This window comes from Amblyraja radiata, chromosome 19, assembly GCF_010909765.2.
Source record: "Amblyraja radiata isolate CabotCenter1 chromosome 19, sAmbRad1.1.pri, whole genome shotgun sequence".
In the NCBI taxonomy this organism is placed as follows: Eukaryota; Metazoa; Chordata; class Chondrichthyes; order Rajiformes; family Rajidae; genus Amblyraja; species Amblyraja radiata.
Genome location: NC_045974.1, coordinates 12,503,171 through 12,517,672, shown reverse-complemented (window position 1 = coordinate 12,517,672; position 14,502 = coordinate 12,503,171). Strand labels below are relative to the sequence as shown.

Sequence of the window (14,502 nt, the reverse complement as noted above, 5' to 3'; positions counted from 1 at the left end):
CCAGCATTTTGTGCTGATTTATGTTATTGTTAGGTATTTGATGAAATGGTGTCTCTTACAAACCTCAATTTTGTAAACATATGAAAACAATGCCCATGGGTTTATTTATTTGATCTCCACCACTTGAAATGTCACCATTTAATTAGGATATTTTTATTTTTTGATTGCTTCTCCATGTTCCTGCATCTTCTGGTTCTACTTCTCTCTGTTCCTTAATCACTCATCCTCATGAACTATGCTGACTGAATGTGCCACATGTGCTAACCACAGGTATTACTTATTTTTTAAGTATGATCCATTTGATTGAAGTATCTACATGTTCATCAAGCTGGGCCCATGACCAGTTTTATGGGCATGGTAGCAATTAGCTAAATATGGCACAACATCAATAAGCAGATTGTTCTTGACTAATTCCAGAGAACTGGGGAGGCACATTTTTGTGGATGTTACGATCCCTCAGCTTAAGTGTGATCATGGTTGGCAATGGACTTGGTGGGCCGAAGGGCCTATTCCCATGCTGTATATCTAAGCTCTAAACTAACCTAAAGTAAAGGATGTACCAGGTCAGGTTTATTGTTCCTGTTAATTGATTGAGAGCTTCCACCTTTTGGGCATCTTTTGGGCAAGAAATTCTCTTGAACTTATCTGCAATGTTGCCTCTGCATTATCTTCCAAAAAAGTGAAAGGTTACTGGGATGAACAATCCAGCAAGACCCGGGATCAATCGGGTTTGCTCCCCCTGATTGCTGCTCAATAACCCTGCTGGGAAATGGATGTGGGCTTTGGTAAGAACAGGAGCAGCAGATCATTGATGCATCTGCCTCCACCCAGCACGGTCTGGAACAGCCATGAACGCTCAGCATATTGCAGGGTGGCCCCTGGTGTAGCTTCTGTTGAGCAATGCCGTAGCTCCAGCCAGTGCCACCAGAAGAGAGAAAACTGGGAAAGATGTGGCATATGGAGTGTAGGAGTCATTTATGTGTAGGCTAGCTACTGTTGGCATAGTACATTATTTTGTCTAGATATATCTTGCCATATTATTTTGGACACTTGGGGGTGGTCATTAGATGCACAGGGTGGTGTGTATATAAGGCCCTCTGGACTTTAAGTGGCAGGCACAGGGAAGGAGAGCATACAGTTCTTACCAGACCAGGGACAGAGCAGCTAGCTACAAATTGCATGCAGAATAAGGAAAACCTGGTACGTTCATCTCTTTGTTTGTACAACTACTTCAATGAACAAATAACCAATTAAACTGGAAATAACGACAGGTAGATCGGTTCTATTAGGTCTGCGTAAGACCACTCCTACTCACCTGTGTGGTAATGGCAACTGAAAGGGAGGACACTGGAAAAGTTGGAAATTTGCCGTTACATGGAGAAAGCAAGGAGTGATTTAACCTTTGACGACGCTGTTAAATGATTGATATTAATTCAGTCGCCCATAGAACAACACCTCCCCATGAAGTCAGATGATTGAGAAGATTGCCAAATCAATAGGAATGCCCTTTCCCTATCACCCCAATCGCACCACAATGTAAGAATTGGTGAATGATTTAAAAAATGAATAGCAGCTATCTTACTTCAATTAAAAACTGACAAGAAATACAGGTTAATGCTATAAATCCAGATGAAACATTTTTGTGCTGGGAGGAACTGCAGATGCTGGTTTATGCCAAAGATAGGCACACCATGCTGGTGTAACTCAGCGGGTCAGGCAGCATCTCTGGAGAAAAAGAATAGGTGACGTTTCGGGTTGATGCCCTTCTACAGACTGAAGGTAGAGGTTGGAGGGAGGGTGGAGGAGGAAATAAACTGGAGGTGAGAAAAGGCCGGAACAAATTGGGGCCAGCAACAGACGACCTCAGGAAGGGTGGAACCCATAATGGCCCATTGTTGGCTGGGGAAGAGGGATACAAGGGTGGGCACAGTGGAACTGGTAGGGCGACTAAGATGGGGGGGAATGCATGATTTACTTGAAATTAGAGATAACAACATTCCTACTGCTGGGTCGTTAGCTTGCCAAGCAAAATATGAGATGTTTTTGAACTTTGTTGCGTTTCATTCCCCTTAAGCACTATCTGTGATTGTGATTGATGACAGATAACGTATTATCTGTTTTGTTATCATTGCCTTTCATTAAACTCCGAAGTTAACATAAAAGCGCCTTGGGTTACAATCTCCGCCTCCAGTCACTTTAATTCAGGTGGTAATCAGTGTTTTCTCACTCTCTCTTTCAAATAAACAACACCAGCCATGGCAAGCCGTCAGGTGGATATTGCCACCCAGGGTTGGTTCATTGGCTTGATGTGTGCCATCGCCCTTCTGATCCTCATCCTCCTGATTGTCTGCTTCATCAAAAGGAACAAAGGAGGCAAATACCCAGGTAAGACCATCTTCACCCAACAGGGCATTGAGATACCATGGAAAGTTCTAATCAAGTTTACGCCAAAAGCTCTCTAGACCTTGGTGATTCCGAGGACTGGTATTAGTCAGACGTAACATGAGGAATGAGCTGAGAAGATCTGTCTTTTCAATTTCATACCCATAGCCATGCATTTAGAGAGAAGTTCACTGAGGTGGGTTGGAGGATGTAGCCAGTAAAGCTGAGGATGGACACAAAAAGCTGGAGTAACTCAGTGGACCAGGCAGCATCTCTGGAGAAAAGGAATATGTGATGCTTCGGATCGTGTCCCTTCATCGGACTGAGAGTCAGGAGAAAGGGAAATGAGAGATATAGACGGTGATATAGAGAGATATAGAACAAATGAATGAAAGATAATTAAAGCAGTAACGGTGATCAAGGAGAGGTAGAGCCCACAATGGTCCATTGTTGGCTGTAGGCTGGGTGATAACAAGTTATGCAGACAATCAAACTCAACAGGATGACTGTGAAACTAGTACAATGACTAGGATGGGGGAGGGAGAGAGAGAGAGAGGCAATGCAAGGGTTACTTGAAGTTAGAGAAATCCTTACCGTTCCACTGGGTTGTAAGCTGCCCAAGCGAAATATGAAGTGCTGAGCAATGCTACTTGAAGTTAGAAGTAAAGCTGGAGTTTGGATAACATAGACTTGGAGTTGTTTACAGTACCAAATTCAATTCCAATGCTGCAAGAGTGGGAGCTTAGACATGAGTACTGTAAAGAGTGTTAAGGAATATGGTTGCACCAGCCACATCAGTAAGTGACACAGAAGGATTAGACCCATTAAAAAAGGGAAAACTTTAAACTATCTTTGTAAACAATCTGTATCACCACACATGAAGGTTGTCTAAGGTCAAACCACACTCTCGGCTTGTACTCGCTAGAATTTAGAAGATTGAGGGGGGATCTTATAGAAACTTACAACATTCTTAAGGGGTTGAACAGGCTAGATGCAGGAAGATTGTTCCCGATGTTGGGGAAGTCCAGAACAAGGGGTCACAGTTTAAGGATAAGGGGGAAATCTTTTAGCACCGAGATGAGAAAAACATTTTTCACACAGAGAGTGATGAATCTCTGGAATTCTCTGCCAGAAGGTAGTTGAGGCCAGTTCATTGGCTATATTTAAGAGGGAGTTAGATGTGGCCCTTGTGGCTAAAGGGATCAGGGGGTATGGAGAGAAGGCAGGTACAGGATACTGAGTTGGATGATCAGCCATAATCTTATTGAATGGCGGTGCAGGCTCGAAGGGCCGAATGGCCTACTCCTGCACCTATTTTCTATGTTTCTATGTCTAAGGTCACAACAGGATCTAGATCAACAGGAAAAATGTACAAGTGAATGGCAGATGCAATTTAACTCAGGCAAGTGAAAAATGATGCCTTTCAGAGAGTTAACCAGGGCTGGACACACACAGTGAATGGTAGGGCCATGGGGAGTGTTGTTGAACAGGGAGTCTGAGGGTTACAATATATAATTCCCTGAAAATGGCAACACTGGTAGAAAGGATGGTAAGGAAGGCATGTGGCATGCTTGCCTTCATTGGCTGAAACATTGAATATAAGAGATGTCATGTTAGAGTTGTACAAAAACTGGTTGGGCCACACTTGGAGTATTGTATGTAGTTCTGGTCACCGCTCGAGAGGAAGGGCGTGATTAAGCTTGAGTGCGCGCAGAAAAGGTTCACAAGGATGTGCCTGAATTGAAGGTCTTGGGTTATCAAGAGAGATTTGGATAGGCTAGTTCTCTTTTCCCCCGGAGTCAGCCCCTTTCTGAGAGATAACATGATTGAGGTGTATATGAGAGGCATACTTAGGGTAGATAGCCAGGTCTGGTTACCTTGATGCCATAAACTAAGACATTGGTTCAAGGTGAGAGAGAGGAGATAGAAAGGGGATCTGAATGGTAAATTTTTCACACCAAGAATAATTGGTATCTGGAATGAGGTGCTAGAGGAGGTGGTGGGGGCGGTGGAGGCAGGAACAGTAACAACATTTAAGAGACATCTGAACAGGTAGCTTGAATGGGCAAGGCTTAGAGGGATATGGATTTACTACGGGCAAGTGGGATTTGCCAAAGGGCCTGTTTGTACAATGTACAACTCTATGACTACATTTCATTTAGTTGTGGGGCAACTTCACATTTATGCTCTGGCAGGCTTTCCTCTTGTTTATTTGAATTTCCCAACCCCCGTACCATGCTGGTCTCCATTCTTCACAACCTCACACTCACCTGCCCTTCTGTTCTCTAGCTCTCCTTTACGCAGTCCACATTCCTTTCTCCTGTCCCTCGTTTGATCCCTTGCTGCCATTTTCCACTATTCCCCTTCCATTCCCACTCCTCCTCTGCTGTGCACCCTATCACTCTTCTTTTCCTTCTCTTCCATTTCCATCTCTTCCTTTTCCCATTTCTCTCCTCTTTCCTTGCCAACTTTTACGGTCACCTCTTCCTTTGTCCCCTCTCCCCCTTTCCCATCTCCATTTAACACCTCTCTTGCCCCCTCCTCCTTCTCCCTCTTCCACCTGGATTTCCCTTCCAACCACCCTCACCCCCATTTCTCCAACACCCCATCTTTCTGCATGCATTCCCTTCCCCTCCATTCCCTTTCCGCCACCCCGAGCAATTTTCCGTGCTCGGGAAAAACGGCCCCCTGATGTAACGCCTACCTCTTTCTGATCTCCACCCCTGATGTTTACAGTGAAGGAGAAAGAGGATGCTCACGCCGATCCCGAGATTCAGCCGATGAAAGAGGATGACGGTGCCTTTGGTGAATACAGGTGAGCACCTGTCCTCTAGCCTGTCACCTGCCTCTCTGTTCTGTCTCATTGAAGAGTTATCCAGCTGGTCGGAATTCCTAGTCTTGGACCCGTTGAATGTAGTGAGCTTTGAAACTGTGAATGGTCTGTGTTGGGGCTGTGTCTTTTCCTTTGCAATTCCCCCATCCCGTTTCTGGATTTGGAGATTTTCTGTAAATCTATCATACTCTCACACGCTGATCCCGACATCCCGGTTTCACGGATTTTCGCACTTTAACCGAAACTGCTTTCAGCCTCCGAACTTCAAAAGCATTGCAATTGTTTTTCTCTTCGGAAAATAAGATCTGATCGTTTTAACGTTTTGAACAGATTGGTTTCTGGATTATTGCACCTGGAATCATTGGTTAAAAGGCTTCACATGTTACATAGAACATAGAGCAGTACAAAACGGGTCCTTGTGCCGAACATGATGCCAAGTTAAACTGATCTCATCTGCCTCTACATGATATGATCCCCATCGCTTTATTCCCTGCACTCCATGTGCCTATCTAAAAACCTCTTAAACACCACCATCATATGTGTCTCCATCCCAACCCCTGACTATGCGTTCCAGGCCCCCTCTCGTATCTGTGTAAAAAAAAAATGTTCTGGTGTAAAAAAAGTAAAACCGCAGATACTGGAAATCAGAAACAACATCAGAAAATGCTGGAAATCTCATCAGGACTGAAGAGGACCTCAGACCCAAAATGATAACCACAGAAGCTGTCTGACCTGATGAGTGTATCCAGTATTTTTTGCTTTTGTTTCACATAGAAACATAGAAAATAGGTGCAGGAGTAGGCCATTCGGCCCTTCGAGCCTGCACCGCCATTCAATATGATCATGGCTGATCATCCAACTCAGTATCCTGCACCTGCCTTCCCTCCATACCCCCTGATCCCTTTTGCCACAAGGACCACATCTAACTCCCTCTTAAATATAGCTGGACTATAATCTTCTGGATTATTTGAGCTGGACGTTGAGGAGAAGAACACTGAGTTTGCAGTAACATGGACTCCATCTCATACTGTGGAGTGACTTGAAGCTCAGCTCCTAGAAGAGGCGAATGAAAGGTTAGTGAGGGAGCTGGAGCAGAAGGTGAGAGCATTGTTGAAAGGAGAGTTGTTTTGGGAGTTATGAAGACAAGAGTCATATTGACAAGGAATTAACAAAGGGTGTCAACACCGAAACATTGACTGCTTCTCTTTCCACAGACACTGCCCAACCTATTGAGTTTTTCCAATTTTATGTGGGATATGTAGAGAATGTCTAGGGTAATTGAGGTCTTTCAAGTGATAAACAGATTCAATGGAGTAGTTAGCCCAGAAGCAAACAGGGTCAGTACAAAACAATTCTGGTGCAACTCTAGGTACCACTTTAAACAAAAAATAGTGGAAATTTGAAACGCCCTCCAAAATAAAAGGCGCTGCCACAGGGGCATATCGGGGAAGGATATGATGAGTTTATGAAGCAAATGGGGTTGAGTTTGAAATCAGCCATGATTTAGTTGAATGAGAGAATAGTCACTTCTTGTTTAAATGTTCCACATGTTAATGAGCGGCACAGTGGCTCAGCAGTAGAGTTGCTGCCTGACAGCGCCAGAGGCGGGGGTTCGATCCTGACTACAGGTGCTGTCTGTACAGAGTTTCTACATACTCTCTACTTAAGATTCCAGCAGCATCAATGGCAAAGGAATGATCAACAACAAGAATGAGAGAAGCACAGATGTCTCTGAGAATTGCAGCACTGGACAGCGAAAGGGAGAAGTGAGACCTGGCGGGATTTGGGACTGAAGTTGGTAAAGTAGAGGTTTGAGGTCACTCCAGGGCATTGGACACAAGACTGATTGTTGAATGGAACTCAGTGTAAGTTAGGGAGAGGGCTGTAGAACTGATGAAGTGGAAGGTGGGAGGTTGGCAAGGATTGTCCTGGAATATTGAGTCTTGGGTTTCAAACGCAGAGTGGAGAGTTTTAGCTGCAGGCGAGATGAGGCAGTGGGATAGTCGGGCGATGTGATGGATGAGGTTGGATGTAGCACAGGTATCTGGCACAAAGTTGACTGGATGGTGAAACATGTCATTGAGGTTATCATCAGCCCAACTCAGCCTTGAAATAAAATGCTGGAAACACTCGACAGGTCAGACTGCACCATTGGAAAGGGAAGCAGAGTTCATGTTTTGGGGCAAGCACTCTTCATCAGCCCTTAGAGCGTTCAATTGGTGTCAAGAATGTGAAGACTGTGGTGAGGATTCAATCCAATGATTTCAGTCTTTGCATTCCCAGTACTTGGTGGGAGGGAAGCTCTGTTCTTCCAGGATTGAGTATCAGGCAAGCGGTTTCCCAATGTAGAGGAAGTCATAGTCATAGAATATTACAGCATGGAAACAGGCCCTTCTGCCCAACCTGCCCACATGTCGGCCAACATGTCCCATCTACACGTCCCACCTGCCTGCATTTGGCCCATATCCCTCTAAACCTGTCCAACCAATTTACCTGTGTAAGAAGGAACTGCTGATGCTGGTTTAAACTGAAGATAGACACAAAAAGCTGGAATAAGTCAATGGGGCAGGCAGCATCTCTGGAGAGAAGGAATGGGTGACGTTTCGGCTTAGAACCCTTCTTCAGACCTTCTTCAGAGTCTGAAGAAGGGCCTCAACCAGAAACGACGCCCATTCCTTCTCTCCAGAGATGCTGCCCGTCCCGCTGAGTTACTCCAGCTTTTTGTTTCTATCTATTTACCTGTCTAAATATTTCTTAAACATTTAGAAGGATTTAGAGAGAGGAAGGGTCAAGAAATATAATGACGTGATTAAGCTGGACATTGTCAGCACACTGTGGCAACTGAAGCCATGATTCGGGATGATGTTGCCAAGGACCAACATGTAGTCGAGCCGTGGGAGATGGTGAAGGAAGAACCCTGGGGGAGGGAGGGCTTACTAGGAGGAAGAGCAGCCATTGAAACACCCTGGCCACATTTGGAGCAGATTGGGTCTGAGGTCAGTGATATTGTTCTTTGAGATGCAGTCTCTGCATATTAGCAGTGCCTGGGGCAGCTCACCTGCTATCAATGCAACATAGGGGTATTCAGGTCTGAGCAAATTTAATTCACTCTTGTAGGAAAATGAAACCCATGTTGCTTTGACTGCATGTGGACAACAACTTCTACAGCCAATTATCTTTCCAATTTGGTGCAAACCTAGAATTTTAAAACCAGTTAAGATATACTTTGATGAAATTTGATGGAAATTCTCTCCCTGAAACACCACCCTTAGTCTCCCCCTCAGGAGTGACCCTTACTCCCCAACACACTGCTCCACTCTCACCGCAAGATGACCATTACTCCCGGGCACTGAATCTCTCCCCAGTGACCCTTCACAGAGTGTCCATTTCTCCACAAGCTGACTCTTCACAGCTTGAAACGTCACCCCAAACCTTCACTGCCTGACATGTTGTCCTCACACACTCTATAAAATGATCCTTCCCTCCCTGACATGGGCTGCTCTCCCCTCCCCAGTGACCCTGAAGCACCACTGCCCCAACTTCCACCCCTGGAGTTACAATTTACTCCCTGACAAGCTGCTCCACTATTTTGTTTTGATTGTTGTGCAAAAATTGTTTCCACTATTTTGCACAATTTATTGATGTGCATCCAACATCCATCTTGGCATTCAGAGTCTGTTTCCTTATGGGAATGGGATTCCAGGTGCAATCCTGAAGGGGATGGGATTCTGCATGCGTATGTTGAAACTGAGCTTCAAGGGAATGTGTCTGGGGACTTTGCTTAAAGAGGATGCAGCTCTGAGTCATTCAATATGGGGAACTAATGGGGTTGGACTGGATGCAGATTCTTAAATGCAGGGGAAAGGCTTGGGATACGCCAATCCCCTGGCTTAAGAAGGAGGCTCCAGTTCACATTCCTTAAGGGAAATGGGCATCTTTAAAAGGGTAGTGAGTCTCTAGTTTTGTATCCAGGGAGCGAAGAACTCCCTGGTATCGGATCATGTTTTGGCACTTCCTGATGTCTGCACACTTTACCTTGTGCATTTGTTAAGTTTAATAAAAGCAGTTTGGCTCATCATTGTTCACAAAACCATTGTTCCTTTTAATCCTCAGCGACGTGCATTACCTCCAAAACAATCTCAAAGCAAAATTGTAAATTTGAAGCCTTATGTGTTCTTGTAATCGTTATTATACCTGTATTAAATTCTTTCCTATTGTGTAAGATATCTAATCTGTATGAGCTTTATAAGTTGATGTACATTACCTATTTATTTGCAGAGATATATGAATGTATATATTGTACCCCTTGTTTTGTATAAGTAGCTCTTTGTTGCTATTCATCTATATTGCCTTATTGTTTCTACAAAACTTTAGGGTGCAACTGATTATCAATTGATGGGCTGCCATCATTAATAAAGGTAGCTATGGGATAGGGCCACTTGCTTTGAGCATGACCCAGAGACACCAATGCTGTTTTTAATTCAAGGCTCATTGCAACAGCATCAAGAAATGATGGAACGTTTCTTCCTATTTTTTTAATCAAAGGAAAATATCGCCCCATAGCTCAAAGTGAACCTACAGGTTTAGTCCCTAGTGAATAACCTCAGCAGATTTGGGATGAAGAATAATGAGCCAATCTATCCACATTTGATTGTTGTCCTGTGGCTTAATCCCAGGAATGAGCCTTGCTGTGTCGTCCCCAATAATAGTCCCACTCCGCACTAGCCACAGGAACGGGATTGTACTGAGATATTGGTCCCCGTGGTGTCAAATTCAGAAGGGAAAGAGAGTGAGTGGGGGCCGGGAAATTCATTATTTGAAATTCAAGTGAAAAGTGTTGCACCCTAATGGAAATAAAAGGTAAATGTGCTTATTACAAAAGATAGTGGATTGTTGTTCTTGGCTAATAATGTCATTTGTCTCAAAAGCTGGAACTCAACTAAATATGTTGGACCTCTAACGTGATTCTGCTGTTATTGATTAAACCTCTAAGAATTGATCCTCATAATTCGTGCAGAACATGAGCTTGTTTTCAACACTTTGCATCTCCTGCAGTTTGCAAAATAGACTACTAAAATGCAGCTGCACAAAAGGCAACTGGTTTCATTCTCCCCACTACTTGGTCGTCCACTGACTTTGCATCCTCTCGTCTTTGGTTCCAAGGCTTCGGCTGCTGCCTGCAACACAATTCCATAATCTCTGATACCTTACCCAAACTGAAGAAGGGTCTCGACCCGAAACATCGCCCATTCCTTCTCTCCGGAGATGCTGCCTCACCCGCTGAGTTACTCCAGCATTTTGTGTCTATAGAAACATAGAAAATAGGTGCAGGAGTAGGTCATTCAGCCCTTCGAGCCTGCACCGCCATTCAATATGATCATGGCTGATCATCCAACTCAGTATCCTGTACCTGCCTTCTCTCCATACCCCCTGATCCCTTTAGCCACAAGGGCCGCATCAAACTCCCTCTTAAATATAGCCAATTAACTGGCCTCAACTACCTTCTGTGGCAGAGAGTACCAGAGTCTACCTTCTATTTAAACCACCGTCTTATACTTGTGAAGCCGGATGTTGTCTGAGGCTATTTGACTACAGTAGTATTGGAGTGGGAAGGGTAGAAACTTCGAAAATAGATGCAGGGGTAGGCCATTCGGCCCTTTGAGCCAGCATGCTATTGAATATGATCATGCCTGATCACCCAAAATCAGTACCCCGTTCCTGCTTTCTCCCCATATCCCTTGATTCCTTTAGCCCAAAGAGCAATATCTAACTCTCTCTTGAGTGATTTGCCTTCCCCCGCAACCAGAGGCAATGAGGCTGATTTCAATCCTGTCCAAGGTTATTCAGCTCAGGCTTGCTTCAGCATCAAACCTAACATTCCTTCGCCTATTTATTTAATGGGATAATTGAAGAGATTCAGAATTAACATTTTTCTGTGCTCAAAGAGAATATGAAATGTAAGGAAATGTGACTTCATCCATTTTACACTCAGGAAAGATAATGTGGAGGGCCAGAGAGATTTAATGTTTCATGCACTGAGGTTACCAATGGACAGCTGAAACAATAAACAAAAGATTAATGGAGAGGTGACCTTTACCTCAAGAGGTCTGGCATATAAATATGTGCAGTTTGAATAGCTGCTGTAGAGAGCAGATGCGAAAGTGGGATAACATGGAATGAGTGTGACCGGGTGATCAATGGTTAGTGTGGACTCAAGAGGCCAAAACAAGACAATAGGTCCTCTTGTCAAGTGTGCCACAATCACTTTTTCCTTCCTGCATTGTTAAGCCATATTGAGAACCATGCTCAAATGGCAGCTCACCGATTTCAAAGGGAAGAAATCGATGGGCCATGGAACAGGCCTGATTGCAGTGACATTCTCTGGTATCATATTTGTTTCCCAGCCTTAACTGCCCACTTGCCCGCAGGCTACTTCAAGGGCAGCAAGGCAGGTGCCAGGCTGGGCATGGATGACAGGTTTCATCCCTAAAGGAGATTAATGAAACAGATAAATGAGGTCAAATCCCACCATGGAACTTAGGCAAGCTAATCTCGTATCAACGTTGCTCTTCCCTTACCCTTTTCCAAAAGCAATAACAGCAATTCATTTTGCATTGTGAGCTGTTCACCCCTGGTTTAATCCTTTCAGTTCTTGGTCCAAAGCCCTGTAGATCACATACCAAGTACATGTTCAAATACAATATGAATAAAGTGACTGTTTCAACACAGTTGACACTGTTATATTAACAAGTGCCTATAACAACCCTTCAGGTGTGTAGGAAGGAAACGCAGATGCTTGTTTAAACCAAGATAGACACAAATTGCTCGAGTAACTCGGCGGGTCAAAGCAGCATCTGCGGAGAAAAGGAATAGGTGACGTTTTGGGGCAAGACCCTTCTTCAGACCGAGAGTCAGGGGAGAGGGAAACTAGGGGTATGAAATGGTACAGAACGGAGCTGGAACGGATGGCCAAAGAGCCCACAATGGTCCATGGATGGCTGTGGAGGAGGTTACACGAACCAACTAGCAGGGTGGGGGAGGGACGGTGAGAGAGGGAATGCAAGGGTTACTTGAAATTAGGGAAATCATTATTCATACTGCTGGGTTGTAAGCTGCCCAAGAGAAATATGAGGTGTTATTCTTCCAATTTGCATGTGGCCTCACTCCGACAGTAGAGGAGGCCCAGGACAGAAAGGTCAGTATGGGAATAGGATGGGCTGTTAAAATGTTTGGCAGCTGGGAGATCATGAAGGCCAGGGTGGACTGAGTGTAGGCGTTCTGCGAACCAATTGCCCAGTCTGCGCTTGGTCTCGCCATTTTACGAGAGTCCACACTGAGAACAGGTGATGGAACACCTTCAAGTGGTGAATCCAAACACTTGGAATGGGTGAAAACATTTTCATCATCTCCCCTCTAATCCTTTCACTAATTAATTTAAATTGATGCTCCCTTGTTCCTGTTGCAGGGGTCACCCTCCCCCGCCCCTTTCATTTCCTCTAACTACGCCCCTCAAATTTTGAAACGTATCTATTGTTCATAAATCATAGAAGCAGGATCAGGCCATTTGGCCCATCGAGTGTATTCTGCCGTACAATCATGGATAATCTATCTTTCCCACTTAATCCCATTCTCCTGCCTTCTCCTCGTAACCTTAAGGGCCTGTCCCACTTGGCGATTTTATCGGCGATATATCAGTGTCGCCAAAAGATTGTGAACATTTCAAAATCCAGTGGCGACCAAAAAAAACATTGCGACAGTCGAAAAAACACCGCGCGTCATACGTCATCACGGCCGCGTCACTGCCGCATCGCCCTGCAATGTTTCGGTGACCTGATACGTCAGTCAATGATGCCAGCAGTCGCCGAAAAAATCGGCAAGTGGGACAGGCCCTTCAGACACCCTTACTAATTAAGTACCTGTCCATCTCTGCTTTAAAAATACCCAAAGGGGCGGGGGAAGGCATCAACAGCCATCTGTGGCAATGAATTCCACAGATTCAACACCTTCTGCCTAAAGAAAATCCTCTCCATCTCTTTTCTAAAGGTGCGTCCTTTTATTCTTAGGCTGTGCTCTCTGGTCCGAGACTCTCCCAGTAGTGGAAACGTCAAGTCTCCCTTCAGTTTCCACCATTTAGTGTTTCAGTTGACATTAAGGCGCAGGAACTATGGTTGGATTTTCCTTTCCTCCTTTAGTGTAGTTTAGTTTTGTTTAGTTTAAAGATACAGCGCGGAAACAGGCCCTTCGGCCCACCAAGTCCACGCCGACCGGCAATCCACACACATTAACACTATCCTACACACACGAGGGACAATTTACAGTGATACAAGCCAATGAGCCTACAGACCTGTACTTCTTTGGAGTGTGGGAGGAAACCGGAGTCCCCTGAGAAAACCCACGCAGGTCACGGGGAGAAGGTACAAACTCCGTACAGACAAACACCCATAGTCAGGATTGAACCCGGGTCTCTGGCGCCGTGAGGCAGCAACTCAACCGCTGCGCCACCGCGCCGTCTCTTTCTGAACCCAAAGAGGCAACTTGGTGCCGTTAGCCGAGATCCGTTCCCTGTGTGATGATCTGGAGACAAACTAACAAGTTGCTGGCTTGTTCCATACTGGACAACCATCTGACCACTGACCCATCCAGAGAAGCGATACCAAAGTTAGGATGATCATCTGGATGGGCATAGCTGGAGAGTTTGGAGCAGGTACTTTTCATCTCTGGAAATTTATTTGAACAATCTCTAAATGTCATAGAGTCATGCAGCACAAAACAGCCATTTGGCCCCATTGAGTCCTTGTCAACGATGAACCACCTATTTATACTAATACTACACTAATCCCATTTGTTGTTCTCTTCACATTCTCCCAACTGGCCTGTAGGTTCAGCCACTCACCTGCACACTAGGGACAATTTACCCCAGTCATTTAACCCACCAACCCACATGTCTTTGGGACGTGGGAGGAAAGCAGTGCAACCAGGGAAAACTCACAGAGACACAGGGAGAACGTGAAAACTCCACACCAAGGTACCCAAGGAAAGGACCCAGGAGCTGTGAGGCGGTCGATCCAGTAGCTGTGCCACTGCCACAACTGAAATGAAAGGAATGAGAATTATATTCTCAGCTGATGAGCACAGAGAACTATATATTTCATTTAATAATATAATCCTACACGGCTTGAAATGAGGTTATAAATATAAAGTGTTCAATATTTAAATAACTAAACATAGGTTCTTGTCGATTAAAATTACTTTAAATTCTCTTCATTCATCTTCGCCTGTCTTGTCCA

General features: G+C 44.7%; 1 protein-coding gene across 25 annotated transcripts in view; it reads left to right on the top strand.

Annotated features, from left to right (window-relative positions):
- The window catches only part of LOC116983831 (neuronal cell adhesion molecule-like), a 160,367-nt gene that overhangs the window by 134,593 nt on the left and 11,272 nt on the right, over nucleotides 1-14,502 (top strand). For all 25 annotated transcript variants that reach the window (XM_033037702.1, XM_033037689.1, XM_033037687.1 and 22 more), the window contains 2 exons: nucleotides 2,254-2,385; nucleotides 5,119-5,197. In XM_033037702.1, the coding sequence (XP_032893593.1) occupies nucleotides 2,254-2,385; nucleotides 5,119-5,197 (211 nt within the window). The remainder of the gene's footprint in view (nucleotides 1-2,253; nucleotides 2,386-5,118; nucleotides 5,198-14,502) is intronic.